The sequence below is a fragment of the Bison bison genome, unplaced genomic scaffold (genome assembly GCF_000754665.1).
Source record: "Bison bison bison isolate TAMUID 2011002044 unplaced genomic scaffold, Bison_UMD1.0 scf7180017864167, whole genome shotgun sequence".
In the NCBI taxonomy this organism is placed as follows: Eukaryota; Metazoa; Chordata; class Mammalia; order Artiodactyla; family Bovidae; genus Bison; species Bison bison.
Window position 1 is genome coordinate 3,820,428 of NW_011494739.1, and position 16,948 is coordinate 3,837,375.

Genomic DNA, 16,948 nt, shown 5'->3' on the forward strand with positions numbered 1-16,948 from the left:
GTGTCTGGGTCTACTTCTGCAAAACAAAACCCCCCTGTGTATGTGTGTCTGGGACTGCTCAGCCTGGGCGGGGCACAGGGCAGGCTGCTAACTAAGGGAATGGGGGAGCCAGGGGGAGGGTGGGTTAGGGGCTGAGGTTAGAGCCTGGGAGGCGAGTAACTCTGTCCTTATGCAAAGCTTTGTATTTATTGTTTAAAACAAGTATGGATTACTTCAGAAATTTGAGAACCTTGAACACCAAAAAGTTTAAATATATCCCAAGATTGAAAAATCTCAACCTGAATGTTTATATGGGATTTTACAGTTAGCAAAGGGCTTCTATGGTTTTGTGTGATGGACCCTCACTCTTTCGGACAACTGGACCTCCACTCTCCATCTCCTGATGCCTCTTAGATGTGCCTCTCAGATGTGTTAAGCTTGGAGAACCCAAGACACTCTGCTTAAGAGCTGCTACGGAACCTCTCACATGAACCAATTCATTTCTGTCGGCTGAGCTTGTCTGAGGCTTGTCTGAGTGGCAGTTGGGTCAGCACTCCAGTGAATCTACACAAAATGATTGCTGAATTGGCAGGAATTTTGCGTATTGTTTGTGAAACATGGGCAACATTAAAATTGAATTGTATGAACTTATCATTAAATGGGTTATATTAAAAACAAAGGTAATCTATTTTACTGTCTTTTTAAGAATTCTGTTTTTTGATGTGGACCATTATAAAAAATGTATTTATTTATTGGCTGTGCTTGGCCCTCATTGCTGCATGGGCTTTTCTCTAGCTGTGGCGAGCAGAGGGTACTCTCTAGTTGCGGTACACAGGCTTCTCATTGTAGTGGCTTCTCTTGCTGTGGATCATGGGCTGTAGGGTGCATGGGCTTCAGCTGTCTTGGTTCCCAGACTCTAGAGCACAGGCTCAATAGTTGTGGTGTGTGGGCTTAGTTGCTTTGTGTGGCATGTGGGATCTTCCCAGCCCAGGGATGGAACCTGTGTGTCCTGCATTGGCAGGCGGTTTCTTTACCACTGAGCCACCAGGGAAAGCCCTGGACCATTTTTAAAGTCTTTATTGAATTTGTTACAATATTGATTCTGTTTTATGTTTTGCTTTTTTGGCCCTGTGGCATGTGGGATCTTGTCTCCCCGAGTGGGGACTGAACCCACATCCTCTGTAGCCCTGCAGTGGAAAGTGAAGTCTTAGCAGCTGGGCCAGGAGGAAAGCCCCTCAGTACATTTTACCAATCCACGCCCTTGGGGCTATTTATCTCTGTTGTCTCTGTGCAGTGTCAGTGCTTTGGACAGTGCAGGTCTCTGTGTCTCCCTGCTCCACACATAGGGAGTCAGGCTGGTAGCTTGAAACCCATCATGGTTGGGAGTATTCACACCATGGAAATTGGCAAGTGCTGCAAATAGGGCTACCCCACCCCAAATTGTGGTTGAACTTTTGCCAGCATAGTGCTGAAAGGAGGCCTGATAACACATGTGGGGCTCCATCTGCTCTTCGGGGACCCCGAGTACCAGGAAGGAGGGGTTGTAGTCATCCTTGGAGCAAGATTCACACTTTGGTTTCACCAGCATCTAGCGCGGAAGGCCCATTTATGAGGATCGACTGACTAGAGGCAGTCGGGGTCCAAAGTCACCTGGTGCTGGGGTAGGATCCTGAGCACAGACTCTGTGCCCCACCCTGGCATCAGCCCTTCTTATCCAGTCATCTCTGACCCCTGGAGGACTGAGAGGCCCAGCTGGTAGCTGAGCTCAAATGCTCTGCCTCAGGCAATGAAGAAGACTCTGCCTTCCCAGCGGCCCTAAAGTTCAAAGCCTTTGTTCAGAGCACCCATTTCTTAACACCTTGCAGCTTTGCAAAATGATTTTAGCAAGTAATGGGTGCAGCATTTAATAACATGAGGTCTCTAAAGATTGAGGACAGGAGGAGAAGGGGGTGACAGAGGATGAGATGGTTGGATGGCATCATCGACTTAATGGACATGAGTTTGAGCAAACTTCAGGACGTGGTGAAGTTCAGGGAAGCCTGGCGTACTGTAGTCCATGGGGGTCGCCAAGAGTCAGACACGACTGAGCAACTGAACAACAATATGCCTTTTCAAAATGCACAAAGCAAAAACTGAAAGGATAGACAAATCCACAGGTCTGGTTGACCTCAAACTCTTCTCTAAGTTATTGACAAAACAAACAAGCAATCAGTGAGGATAGAAAAGACCTGGATGGCAGCGTCAGTGATGTGACCTAAGTGACGCATTAGAACAGGCCACTCAGTAACAGGATACACAGTTTTCTCAAGTGCCATGGAACTGTCGCCAAGACAGACCGTATTCTGGGCAACCAAACAAACCCTAACCAATTTAAGACGAATGGGAGCATACAGTGTTCATTCTCTGACCATACGGTAATAAATCTAGAGTTCACAAGCAGAAAGGTATCTGGAAAATTCCCAGATATTTAAAAATTAAATGCACTTCTAGGTCAAAGTGGAAATCTCAAGGGAAGGTAGAAAATATTCTGAACTGACTAAAAATAAGAATATATCAAGATTTGTAAACTGCAACTAAAGCAGAGCCGAGAGGGAGTTTCATAACGCCAAGCGCTTATGGTAGAAAATAAGAAACATGTCAAATGAGTTATCCAAACTTCTACCTTCAGAAGCTAGAAAAAGAATGGCAACTTTAGGCTGAAGGAATGAAATTATAAAGATAAGCTCAGAAAGCAATGTAATTAATATCAGAAAAAATGAAAGAGAAAAATTAATGAAACAGAAATCTGACTATTTGAAAAGGCCAACAAAATTGATAAACCTCTAGCCAGACAGATGATAACAAAAAGAGAGAAGATAAACATTAGCAGTATTAGAAATGAAAGAGAAAACATCACTCAAGACTCTACAGGCATGAAAAAGATAGTAAGGGAAGGTAACAAACAATGTTATGTCCTAAAATTTGACAGCTTAGGTGAAATGGACTAATGCCTGAAAGACCTAGAAAACCAAAACTCACTCAAGAAGGAATAGTTAACCATAGCTATTAAAGACATGGAATGCATAGTCAAAACTTTCTAACAAAGCAAGCTCCAGACCAGATGTCTTCACTGGTAAATATTACCATTCAAGGAAGAAATAATCCTAATTCTACACAAATTCTTCCAGAAAATTGAAGAAGAGGGAACACTTCCCAACTCATTTCTTGAGGCTGCTGCTGCTGCTAAGTTGCTTCAGTCATGTCCGACTCTGTGCAACCCCATAGACGGCAGCCCACCAGGCTTCCCCGTCCCTGGGATTCTCCAGGCAAGAGCACTGGAGTGGGTTGCCGTTTCCTTCTCCAATGCATGAAAGTGAAAAGTGAAAGTGAAGTCGCTCAGTCGTGTCCGACTCTAGCAACCCCATGGACTGCAGCCTACCAGGCTTCTTCATCCATGGGATTTTCCAGGCAAAAGTACTGGAGTGGGGTGCATATGCTAATACCAAACATATTAGAAGAAAAGGAAACTATAGACCAGTATTGCTAGTGTATATAAATAAAAGAATCCTCAGAAAAATATCATCAAGTCAAATCCAGCAAAATATAAAATGTATAATACATCATGACCAAGTGAAGTTTATCCTGGAATGCAAGGCTGTTCAACATTGGAAAATCTGCCAATGTAATCTAAAACATTGACAGATATAGACAAAGCATGTAGTCATCTTAATTGATACAGAAAAAGCATTTGACAGGATTCAGTATTCATTCATGATTAATTCTCAGCAAACTGATATTAGGAAGAAATGTCCTCGGTGCATTAAATGGCATCTACAGAACACCTACAGCTAACATCTTAATGGCAAAAGGCTTGATCCTCACCCCCTAAACCGGGAACTGGACAAAGATGTCCACTCTCACCACTCCTATTCAACATCATACTGGAGGCCCTCACAAGTGCAATGAGGCAAGAAAATAAAAACCTAGATTGGACAGGGGGGAAGAAATCATTCTATTTGCAGATGGCATGACTGTCTATTTAGAAAACACCAAGGAATCTACAAACAAATTGCCAGAATGAATAATAAGTGAGTTTAGTAAGGTTGCAGGATACAAGGTCAATATAAAACTCAACAGTATTTCTCTGTACTAGCAATGAACAGTAGGAAGTTGAAATTCTAAAAACAGCACAATTTACAATAGTACCAAAAAAAAAAAAGAAAAATCTCACCAAAAACTGAGTATAAATTCCAACATCTGTGCAAGATCTGTACACAGTCTATAAAACAATGATAAACGAAATTAAAAACCTAAACAAGTGGAGAGATATACTGTGTTCATGAATCAGTGTGTGCTCGCCTAGTTGCTCGGTTGTGTCTGACTCTTTGCAACCCCGGGGACTGTAGCCTGCCAGGCTCCTCTGTTCATGGGATTCAGAAGACTCAATATTGTTAAAATGATAGGTTCTTCCCAAACAAGTCTGTAAATTCTTCCCTTCCAAAATGTAGTTTTGTCCAACAAAATGTAGGAATTTGTACATCTTAGGTACAAATCAACAAGTTGGTTTGTAAATTTACATGGAGAGGCAGCAGATCTAGAATAACCAAAACAGTTTGGGGAAAGAGGAACAGCTTTGGAAGACTCCCATTCTCTAATTTCGATGCTTACTATAAAGCTACAGTAATCAAGACAGTGTGGTACTGATGAAAGCCTGGATCAGTGCAACAGAGTGGAATCCAGAAATAGATCCCACATGTGTGGCCAATTTACTTTCAACACAGCTGCAAAGGGAATTCAATGGACAAAGGATAGTTTTTTCAACAAATGGTGCTGGAACAATTGGTTGGTCATCCACGTGTGAAAAAAGAAACCTTGATCCACACCTTGTATCATAAACAAAATTTGACTCAAAATAGATCCATGACTCCCATGCAAAGCATAAAATTACAAAACTTCTGAACTAAACCTAGGGAAAAAAAAATCTCTGTAACCCTGCATTATGCAAAGATGTCTTAGCCAAGACACTAAAAGAATGATTCGTCCCAAGAAAAGGATAAATTAGACACCATCAAATTAAAAGAAAAACCTGCTCTTTGCAAAACACTGTTAAGAGAATGAAAAGAGAAGACAGAGAGAAAATACTTGCAAAGCATATGTCTGATAAAGATCTGTGTTCAGAATCTATAAACTCTCAAACTGATTGAAAAGATGGTTAAAAGATTTGACCAGATATTTCATTAGAGAAAATGTGTAGATGGCAAATAAGTCTATGGAAAGGTTTTCAGACTCGTGAGTTATTAATAAAGTACAAACCAAAACCACAGTAGGATATCACTATACCTACTAGGACAGCTTAAAACAAAACCAAACAAACCCCGATAATACCAAGTGATGGCCAGGAAGTGGGGTGACTTGACTGCTTACTGGTGGGAATACAGGAGCGTCCACTTTGAGAACTGGTTTGGTAGTTTCTTACCAGGGCAAACAAACATCTGTCTTATGACCCAGGGATCTCACCTCAGGAGACATGAGAATATAGATTTGCACAAAACCTGTACACAAATGTTTTATAATAGCTTTATTCATAATCTACCCAAAGTGGGAACAATTCAAATGTCCTTGACCTGGTGGATAGAGAAGCAAATTTTGGAATAGCCGTACACTGGAATATTACCCCATAATAAAGATAAATTAACAAATAACCTAGGAAACAGTAAGGCTAGCTCTCACAGTCGTTACCTTGAATGGAAGAAGCCAGACTCAAAAATGGAGTGTATTTGATTAGAAATATGTGATTCCATCTATAGGACGTTCTGGAAATGGTGATTTTCGGGGCAGAAAGAAACCGGTTTTTGCTGTGGGCAGGGCAGGAGCAGGGCAGCAGCAAAGGAGCGCTGTGGGGTTTGGGGTGTGTTTCCACGACCATCCTCTTGTCAAAACTGAGAATTGTGCGCTTAAAAGGAGAATTTTACTATTTGTAAGTTATACCTCAAAAATAAAAAAATATGTAAAAAAAATGTAGTGTTGGAAAATAGAACTGAGAATTCTACTATCATATCATGTAGATAAAAATTTGTGATTAGTAAACTAATTTCCATTTGGCCAACGTTTGAAGGCTCCATATTTCCATGACTAATTTCTGATTCTTCATGAAATTTTGTTTTTTTTTTTTAAGATGCTTACTTAAGTTTATTTTTACTTATTTATTTATTTTGGCCATACCATGAAGGGTGTGGCATCTTAGTTCCCTGACCAGAAATAGAACCCATGTCCCCTGCAGTGCAAGTGCAGAGTCTTAACCACTGGACCACTAAGGAGGTCCCTTCAAGAAATTTTTTAAGATCAAAATTTTAAAAGAATGTGAGCAACTATCTATCTGTTCCTACCCATTCATCCATCCATCCTGACGTTATCCTACCTGTTGCAATACATGGTAAGGATAATTTTTAAGAAGATCCAGCTCTTCTTATTCTGAAATGGGTCTGTTATTACCCCGACACAGGGCAAATGCAGTCAGACCAATGCATTTTCAAATGTCCGTTCTCTCCATGACACGTCTACCGTCAGCCTGGTAGAAACTCATGTGCGATTGGCAGACCCTGAATCTTACTTCTGTCTCTCTCCCTTTGTGCTCTGCCACCACGAAACAGATGTCCCAGGCCACCTGAGTGTGGGATCTCAGTGCCAAACCATGGAGGAGGCCCAGCAGACTCCAGAACACAGGTCACCTGTCGCTTCCAGAGCTCTGTCTCCTTCCGTTCCCAGGGGGTGCAAAAGCCGTTGCCAGGCCACCAGAGGGCTGCCGAGGTGCCCTTTGGGGGGTAGAACCATGCAGAGCAAAACCCTCAGGTCCTGGCACTGAAAGCACCTTCAGTTTTTCCAACATCAGTGAAAGCATGGAAGCAGTGCAGCCTGAAGGGCAGGTGACGCTGAGCTGGCTCAGCCACAGCACTGCCAGTGGAAAATGCCAGTTCTCGGGTGTCATTCAGGGCCGCTCACTTCGTGTGCTGGGGTGTCCCATCTGGGAGTTTGTGATTTTCACAAGCCCCTGGACAGTCCCAGTGCCCAGAAAGATTTCTGAACTCTGTCACTGAGGGCCCTGAAGGAGCAGGAACACCACCCCCGCCCCCAGGACAGGATCAAGTGACAGTGTGTTGTGCGGTGGCACTCGAGGAGGGGACCCACGCTGGCCAATGGGGGACCAGGTGACCAGAGCAGCGAGAAGCACACACCACTCCCCCCAAGTGACAGGTGACACTGTTCCGAGAGGGACCCAGGCCCTCTGCACAGACAGGCTGCCTGCTGGGCAGAAGCACCCCCAGAGAACTGGGGTGTCACCTACAGACACAGGCTCCAGTCCAGGCGGGACCGTCCAGCCGTCCTCACTGCCCGCCTGCAGCTCTGGCCACTCCATTTGTTCCCGAGGACACCCCGCTCTCCACCCCTCCACCTTTTCCAGCAGAGGCGCCAGGCTCCCCCTGCCGCTCGTGACCGTGTCTGCTCTTCCCAAGCCCTGAAAACAGGACTTTCATTTCGTGCTGGGACTTCTGAGGGAATTCAGTTGGGTTCACGGTATTATGAACAGCTTCGGGATCACATCCTAAAATCCAGGCACACAAAGTTGAAAAAAGAGCGCCAGCAACTGTGGCCATTTCTAGGGAGACCATCACGCCAGGTGACACTTTGGCCTCCAGGGCTTTTCCCAGTGAAAATCATTCCAGAGATTTCACTGCAAAGTTGGGCATGTCTGCTAACAAAACTCAACTTCCGCTCCTCTGAAAGACTCCTACTTTCAAATATTAGCTTCTTTATTTAGGGAGTTGGCAACACGCTTGATAACAACACTCTGCGGCCAGGATGGGAAAAGCCTAACTGTTCCTGTATTCCATTTAAAATTGATTTTTGATGCCTGGGGCAGCTGTATTTAAATCTTGCTACACCAGCAGCAAACTCGGGCATGTCTGTGTTGTGAAAGGTTTTTATTTTTTTCTGCTTAAGACAAATGATTTAACTGACAAAATACTCTTATGTCGTAGAAAAATCCCAGAATCCCTTTTAGAATTGTTTTGGCAGCGTTCACAGATGATTCCAACGCCACCAACCAGCTACTCTCATTTTTAGGGGGTGAAGCGGTTCTTATGCTTTGAAATACTAGATGGGCTTTTCACTACAAACAGATCCGTGTTTAGTTTTCAGATGGTCATTAAGTGAAAGGACTACCCTCAGAAAAGGTTAAACACAGCTTTTCTGATCGAATTAGTGACCAAAGCTGATGGACTTAAAGTAATTCATTGTCTAGTGCACTGTTTTCTGTTATTACCTTCCTGATGCTGGTAGTTCAGGCACTGGGATGTAATTATAATAATTATCAGGATGAGTCTTTTAATCAGCGACCTCTGGACTCGTCTACAAACTGTCACCCTTCATTAACAGGAAATGACATCACGTTCCAGCTCAACCATTTGGCTGCTACGCGGGGCAGTATTCTACCATGACAGCTATTTGCAGCCCTCCTATCTCGTCTCCTGTCACTGGCTCCTAGCCACTGGGGTTCAATAGTTGTTTTTTTTTTTTTTTCCTTTACTGCATTTTTTGTCTCAGCAAGCACGGTGAGCATCCCGTACAGCACTTAATCTGCAACTGCTCAGAAAAACAAGCACATGTGTCTTTTGACATCCTGAATTGCGCTTACTATAAAAGACAATGATTTATAGAAACAAGGCTTATAATCATAGCCATGCCTTGGAAATGATACAAAAGCTACTTAAGTCACACCCGGAACAAGGCTGCCTCTTAAGATCTGTTTTATCTGTTACACCCCATTAAAAGTAAAGTGCAAATAAAGATGGGGAAATGTAGAAACAGTTGGTTTGATAAGCCAAAGGTCCTAAGGCTTTTCATTGAACGTGGTTAAGTTCAATGCTGTTAAGTCCTTAACTGCCCGTTAAAAGGACTGATTGCTATAAAGGATACATTTCCAGGGACTATTCAGTGAGATTATCAAAGGTCAGCCGAAAGCATAACATTTATACAGTAAGTCCCCTACCGACGAACGAGTTTTATTCTAAGAGCATGTTCATAAGTCCAACAAAGTTAGTTTAGATACCCAACTAATACAATCAGCTATATAGTACTGTACTATAATAGGTTTCTAATACTTACCACACAAATAATACATTAAAAAAAAAAAAAACACTTTAAATCTTACAGTACAGTACCTTAAAAAGTACAGTCATACCAGCTACATCACTACCCCTTTTACACTTTCTTCCAGACATCCTGGGCTTCTCTGGTGGCTTAGACGGTAAAGAATCTGCCTGCAATGCAGGAGACCTGGGTTGGGAAGATCCCCTGGAGAAGGAAATGAACCCACTCCAGTATTCTTGCCTGGAGAATTCCATGGACAGAGGAGGCTGGCGGGCTACAGTCCATGGGGTCTCAAAGAGTCAGACACGACTGAGAGACTAACACTAACTGGATATCCTAGACTTGAAATAAAAGTACTAAACTGCTCTACTCTATACAGTATTGTGCAGCAATGCACACAAAACCCAGTCACGTGTAGAGGGCACATGGGGCACACGACAAAGTACCCCCAGACACGTGAGCTAACTTACATGATTGGACGTGTGAATCCAGGTTCACATCTTTGAAAGTTCCCAGGTTTGTATGTAGGGGACTTACTGTCCTGGAAATAATGCCTGGAAAATAAGAAATTCCTGCCATTTTCACAAGGCTGTTGAACTTTCCAGTATAAACCGCTTGTGCTCCACCAGGGTTAACCCCCTTGTGGTACCGACTCTTTCGGTTGTTGCTGTTTGTTGTTTAGTCACTCAGTTGTGTCTGACTCTTTGAGGCCTCACAGACTGTAGCCCACCGGGCTCTTCTGTCCATGGGATTCTCCAGGCAAGAATACTGGAGTGAGCTACCATTTCCTTCTCCAGGGGATCTTCCTGACCCAGGGATCGAACCCAAGTCTACTGTGTCTCCTGCATTGGCAGGCAGGTTCTTTACCACTGAGCCACCAGAGACTGACCTCAAACGACAGAGGCATCAGACAAGCCTCAGGTGTGTTTAAAAAGCATCATTTATACAATAAAACTGTTGTCAAACAGTGCTGCAGTTTGAACACCCTTGCCTCCAGACAGAGACATTAAATTGTGCAAGAGGTGTGTATTCCACAACAATTTCCTGCTGGATCTCACAACTATTTAAAGCAGAAGTGTGTTGAAGGCGGTTTCTCTCCAGGCATCCTGACTCCAAGCCCACGAGGTATCTTCACTTCCAGGTCTGGGAAAGGCCCCTGTCTCACTGAGCAATGGGCCAGAAACCCTCCTGTTACTATTAAAAGACATACAGATTTTTGTTCATCTTTCTGTGTGGTACGAAAGTGATCAAACGAATCACCAAGACTTTTTTGTAACTTGTGTTTGTTAACCATCTCCAAGGACTGGAGTCCAGCTCCATGTTTGAAAAGGAAGAAACTATCGCCCTCTTGTGGGCACTTGTGTCATTGCTCCTGCCACAGGCTTTGGGAATTTTTCCTTTTGGAAATTTCAAAGCTGGTGTGAGTCTGGGCACCAGTCAGGCATCTGAACTTAATTTTACCGAATAGTTTATCCAGGTGGTATGTGTTCAAAACTCTGCAAATAACCTACGAAAAAGACTGTTTCCAGGAAGTTTTTGATGGTGTCTACATACCAACTGGACTTAAATTTTTCAAACATGTTTCTTTTGAAACTCTTTTATTTTCTATTGGAGCATAGCCGATTATGGAGCATAGCCGATTAACAGTGCTGTGATAGTTTCAGGTGGATAGCAAAGGGACTCAGCCATACATACACGTGTATCTATTCTCCCCAAACTCCTCTCCTATCCAGGCTGCCACATAACTCTGAGCAGAGTTTCCTGTGCTACACGGTAGGCCCTTGTTGGTTATCCATTTTAAACATAGTGGTGGGTACATGTCAATCCCAAACTCCCAACTATCTCTTCCTCCCATCCTTACCCCCGGCAACCATTATCAAACACGTTTCTTGTTTTTTTTTTCTTTAATTGAAAAAATATTTTAGTAAAATATGATATGAAATTTAGCATCTTAACCATTTTAAGTGTGGAGTTCAGTAGGGTTCATTACGTTCACTTTGCAACCAATCTCTAGAACCCATCTTGTCTTCCCAAACTGAAACTGTCCCCATTAAACAATAACTCCCCTGCCCCCTCCCACCTAGCCCCTGCAAACCACCATCTTACTTTCTGTCTCTGTGAATTTGACTCCTCTCCGTCTAGTCAAGGCTATGGTTTTTCCTGTGGTCATGTATGGATGTGAGAGTTGGACTGTGAAGAAAGCTGAGCGCCGAAGAATTAATGCTTTTGAACTGTGGTGTTGGAGAAGACTCTTGAGAGCCCTTTGGACTGCAAGGAGATCCAACCAGTCCATCCTAAAGATCAGTCCTGGGTGTTCATTGGAGGGACTGATGCTGAAGCTGAAACTCCAATACTTTGGCCACCTCATGCTAAGAGTTGACTCATTGGAAAAGACTCTGATGCTGGGAGGGATTGGGGGCAGGAGGAAAAGGGGACGACACAGGATGAGATGGCTGGATGGCATCAACGACTTGATGGACGTGAGTCTGAATGAACTCCAGGAGTTGGTGATGGACAGGGAGGCCTGGCATGCTGCAATTCATGGGTTCGCAAAGAGTTGGACACGACTGAGCGACTGAACTGAACTGAACTGAGGAACCTCACATGAGTGAAAACAAACAGTATTTGTCCTTTTATCACCGGCTTATATCACTATGAATAGTATCTTCAAGGTTCACCCACCTTCTAGCAGGTGTCAAATTTTCCTTCCTTTTTAAGGCTGAATGATATTCCACTGTATAGATAGACCACATCTGGCTTATCCATTCATCTATCCATGGACACCTGGGTTACTTCCACTTTCTGGCTATGGTGAATGGTGCTTCCATAAACACAGGTATACAAGTATCTCTTCAATCCCCTGCTTCAATTCTTTTGGGTCTATCCCCAAAACTGCTGAATCACGTGGTAATTCTAGTTTTAATTTTTTGAGGACCCACCATACTGTTTCCATAGCATCTGGCATCTGCACCATTTTACAAGCTCACCAACAATGCACAAGGGTTTCAGTTTCTCCACCTTCTCATCGGGCAAAGATAACATTTTTTAGAACCGTCACTCACACATAACAAAAGACAGCAAATTTAAGTCAATTCATTTTATTGAGTTTTGCAAAAAACATCTTTTAACAACAGTCAAAGAATAAGAAAGTATTACAGAAGTTCAAATAGATCCAATTGTAGCATACAGCAGAGCATGGGATTTAAGTCTTATTGTGTGATTTCCATTAATTCACTGTCATAAAATGAATATACGGCCTTTCCTGCTAGGAAATTGCTTCTATATGTTCACCTTACATGGGCCTTCTGAACTTGGTGTATTTTAACAGCAGATCAGCATTTTAAGAATTTGAATTTAGTTAATTAGATGGGAGAAATTCTTTTACAATGTGTATGTACATCAAATTATTTATCAAGTCACCAGAAGGTACACTTTAAAAACCTTACAATTTTATTTGTCAATTACATCTCAATAAAGCTAAAAAAAAGAACTTAGGGCCTATCAATGATTTTAAAATATGGGAGGGGAAGAGTTCACAGCAAAGGCAGTTGCTGTGCTAAGAAGAAAAATATGACTCAGTATAAAGACTGTTCTTGTTTAGTTGCTGTCATGTTTGACTCTTTTGCAATCCTAGGGACTGCAGCCCAATGGGCCCCTCTGTCCATGGGATTCTCTAGGCAAAAATACTGGAGTGGGTTGTCATTTGCTCCTCCAGGAGCTCTTTCCCACCCAGGGATCGAACCCGCGTCTCCTGCATTGGCAGGCGGGTTCTGTACCCTGAGCCACATGGGAAACCCTCACTATAAAGATAGGTATTAGTTAATTTTAAGTAAAAGAGGCATTTCATGTGCTACTCAAATGTGGGAAAATTCAATTGGCAAAAGAGAAATACTCATTATAGGGAGCTCTAAAAAAGTACACATTCTTTACAGGTACACATTCGCCTTATTGGATTTTTGTTTTTTCTCTGCCAATTATTTAAAAAATATAAACAAAGGTGTTTTAGCAAAACAAAAGGGTGACCAATTGATCTAGTAATTAATAGGCAATAATGGAATATAATGGGGGTGGGGAGGGGTTTCATACTTGCCAAAGAATGACATGAAGAAAGAATACAAAATCTAAAATCGAGTCTTGCTCATCAACTAAAGTAAAAAAATTTACTCAACATTTTCCAGTTTAAAGTTTCTTATTTCTATTTAGTTCTTAAAATAACATTAAGATATTTCATGTTGAATTTAAAACTAACTAAAAGCATTACATTTTATTATATTACTTTAAATTTAGCCTTAAATTTTACAGAAAATTTATTTATATTAAAAAAATGGACATAAAAGTAGTCTTTAACGTTAAAACTCATAATATCGGAAATATCATGGGTGTGTACAAGGTAACCTACAGTTTCCCATGTTTGACACTATTTGCTGAAGCACTAAAATACTTCTATACTATGATGTCTATATAAGTCTATACTTCTATACTATGATGTCTAAATAAGTCTATACTATGATGGAAATAACAATTATCCAAAAATTATTGCTCGTTCATCATGGGCCACATTGCATCAAGCAAATGAATTCATAGGTTTGAGGTTTTATCCTCCAATTCAGGATTTGCGCCCTTTATCAAATACCTGCAATGTTTTGCAACATCCAGTTGAAAATAGGCAAACAATTCTAGGCACTACCACAAGCTCTAGAAAAAATTATGATAATTCCCTATGATGAATTCAATTGTTTCAAACACAGTGCTAAAACCTTGTAACTCTATGTAAGAATTCTGTGGCTATGAGACTGAATCCTGCCTCCTGTCACTTATTCATCAAGGCCAGGATCATGTCACAGGTCAGGTCCTGCTCCAGGTCCTGCTCCAGGTCCTCACCTCCGGTCTTGGCTTCTAAGAAGTCAATGGGCACCATCTCTCCTGGGTACAGCTCTCCACTCACGAGGGATACCTCCTTGGCTGCAGCTTCTTGGGGAAAAAGGCACAGGGTTGGTATATTTAAAATAAAGCCGAGAAATTAAAATTGATAGACGGTGCAACTGTATCTTGGAACTGACTGCTGAATTTTTAGCACAGCAGTAAGCGTTTTAGAAAGCAATCCTTCCGTTTATAGAACAGTACAAATGTGGTGCTGGAGAAGACTCCTGAGAGTCCTCTGAACAGCAAGGAAATCAAACCAGTCAATCCTAAAGGAAATCAACTGGGAATACTCATTGGAAGGAGTATACTTCGGCCACCTGATGCGAAGTGCTGGAAAAGACCCTGATGCTGGGAAAGATTCATGGTAAGTGAAGGGGAAGGCAGAGGACAAGATGGTTGGATAGCATCACCGACTTAATGGACATGAATTTGAGCAAGCTCCGGGAGATGGTGAAGGACAGGGCAGTCTAGCGCTGCAGTCCAGGGTCACAGAAAGTAGAACACGACTGAGTGGCTAAACAATGACAACAACACAGTCATTTGCTGTAGCAGCCCCAGGAGATGGACATGGTGGCCATCAGCTCCACCAGGTCCAGGGACAGCCCACCAGAGTGGCCAAGGACGTCACCGCCTGGCTCACAGGTCCAGCCAGGACCCCATGAGACGGGGGTGTGGATCCACCGGGCCCCCAGGCTCATTCCTCTCTGATTCCTCACTGCCATCATCGCCCCCACTTTACCAACCCACCCACTGCGGCGGCAGTAGCAGCACTGGTAGGACCAGGCGCCTGCCCGAGTCGGGCACTGAGGGTTCCCTTTCACAGTAACTCCCGGCACCCAGGGAAACATACGACCAGAAACCACTGTGGAATAAAACCCGACTGGTTTAAAAGGAGGTACCGTCTTCCTTGGCTGGCTCTCTTGGGCTGGCGGGCTTCCTCTTCATTGCTCTTTCTTTTTCCACGGGGGTCGGCGTTTCCTGCCCAGAGTTACATTTTTTGGAGTGTCTGTGCATGTTGCCCTGTAGAGGGGAGAGGGAAACGACACAGCAGGGGGCAAGTCATTGTTGCCAGGAACGGCCTGGAAAACCCACGGCTAAAGACACAGGACGCAGGGAAGATCGCGTGCCTCACACAGTTTGTACAAACAAGACAGCTTTTTAAAGGAGACTGCTTTCTGTTGTGTTTAGGTCTAGCCAAAATCCAGCTCGTCTTTAACTATTTTAAAAATCATAGGTGTCAGTGAGAAGACAACATTTATTTTTCTGGACTGTCTTTACTCTATGAAGCGAGGCTTGAAAATTTAAAGACTGGATCCCGGATTTTATGAAAATCAGTGATATTCCATGTATGTTTCACTGTGCTGTCAGCTTCCCCCCGGAAGGTATTAAGATTGTACAACATCTGGAGTTAAAAAGGCAGCTCAGAGCTTTCATATCAGACCTATTAACCATATATTTTTGTCAGCAAACACTCAGGATGATTTAAAATAAGTGAGAACACTTACACTATCTGACAAGTTCATAAACTAAAGTCAGATATTGGCAGCATGTCATTAAATACGTCCATTATATAAAACACGCCTCCTAATTTCCATTTTGACTTCAATGTGGTGCTAAGGGCCATCCTGGTGTGTGGGGAGAGGGAGGGAGGATTCACATGTCAGGGGAGGGGAAATATTATTTAAATTTCTTTCATTTTATGCTTAGACATAGGGGTTGGAACACTGCTTCAACAGCAGACTTGAGTAGCTGGGACAGAAACTGGTCTGTGAAGCTGAAAATATGTACATTCTGGCCCTTTACAGAAAAAAAGTGTACCAATCCTTGGTTAATAAAATGATAATGGATATAAAACCAAGCCTTTTGGAGTCAAAGATTCTTCTGTGAATATGATAAAAAGCAATGGCTCCACCCCCAGCAAAGTTCATAAATCTCCATCTACGACTTCCCGACAACGTCATGAAGTTCATGGCTAAGGACCCCTGATACCAGTTTTGGATGAACAAACAAAACAAAAAACATCCAGCCTTTAAAAAGTAAGTGGGGTAAGATTTTAGTAAACATATCGATATTTGGGGCTTCCCAGACGGCAGCAGTGGTAAGGAACTCGCCTTCAAATGCATGAGACAAGACATGAGTGTTCAATCCCTGAGTCAGGAAGGTCCCCTGGAGAAGAAAATGGCAACCCACTCCAGTATTCTTGCCTGGAGAGTTCCATGGACAGAGGAGCCTGGTAGGCTACAATCCACAGGCTCGCAGAGTCGGACACGACTGAGTGACTTAGCACACATCACACAGGGCCCAGAGAGCAAAGTGTAATAATACAACAGACATTTGTGTCAGGGAAATGATTCTCAAGAGAGGAGGCCCCTGGTACTCCGAATCCAGAGTGGGGGTCCTTTCTGGGGAGGAAGGGGGGTGGCATTCTGGCACCCACTCCAGTATTCCTCCCTTGAGGAGTGCACAGGGTCCACTGTGTGTTAGAGACAGGCAGTCTGTGAATCACTCACTTTTGACTGGAGCGTGGACTGCTTTACAGTGTTGTCAGTTTCTGCTATGCAGCAAAGTGAATCAGCTGTGCATGCCCGCGTGCTCAGTCGTGTCCAGCTCTTTGTGACCCTGTGGACTGCAGCCTGCCAGGCTCCTCTGTCCATGGGATTCTCCAGGCAGGAATACTGGAGCGGGTTGCCATGCCCTCCTCCAGGGGATCTTCCCGACCCAGGGATTAAACCCGCGTCTCCTGCATCTTCTACATCACAGGTGGGTTCTTTACCGCTGAGCCACCGGGTAAGCCTGAATCAGCTACAGGTGTACATATATCCTCTCCCTTTTGGACCTCTCTACCACCCCCCACCCCACCCTTCTAGGTCATCACAGAGCACTGAGCTGAGCTCCCTGCACTACACAGCAGCTTCCCACT

The 16,948-nt window shown here is 43.3% G+C and overlaps 1 protein-coding gene across 1 annotated transcript in view; it reads right to left on the reverse strand.

The window, feature by feature from the left end:
• Positions 1-11,726: 11,726 nt before the first annotated feature.
• The window catches only part of CTCFL (CCCTC-binding factor (zinc finger protein)-like), a 25,679-nt gene continuing 20,457 nt past the window's right edge, over positions 11,727-16,948 (reverse strand). The window contains exons 11-12 of the mRNA XM_010841818.1: positions 14,928-15,048; positions 11,727-14,076 (exon numbers count right to left, since the gene is read on the reverse strand). Coding sequence (XP_010840120.1) covers positions 13,916-14,076; positions 14,928-15,048 — 282 coding nt within the window. The 3' untranslated portion in view covers positions 11,727-13,915. The remainder of the gene's footprint in view (positions 14,077-14,927; positions 15,049-16,948) is intronic.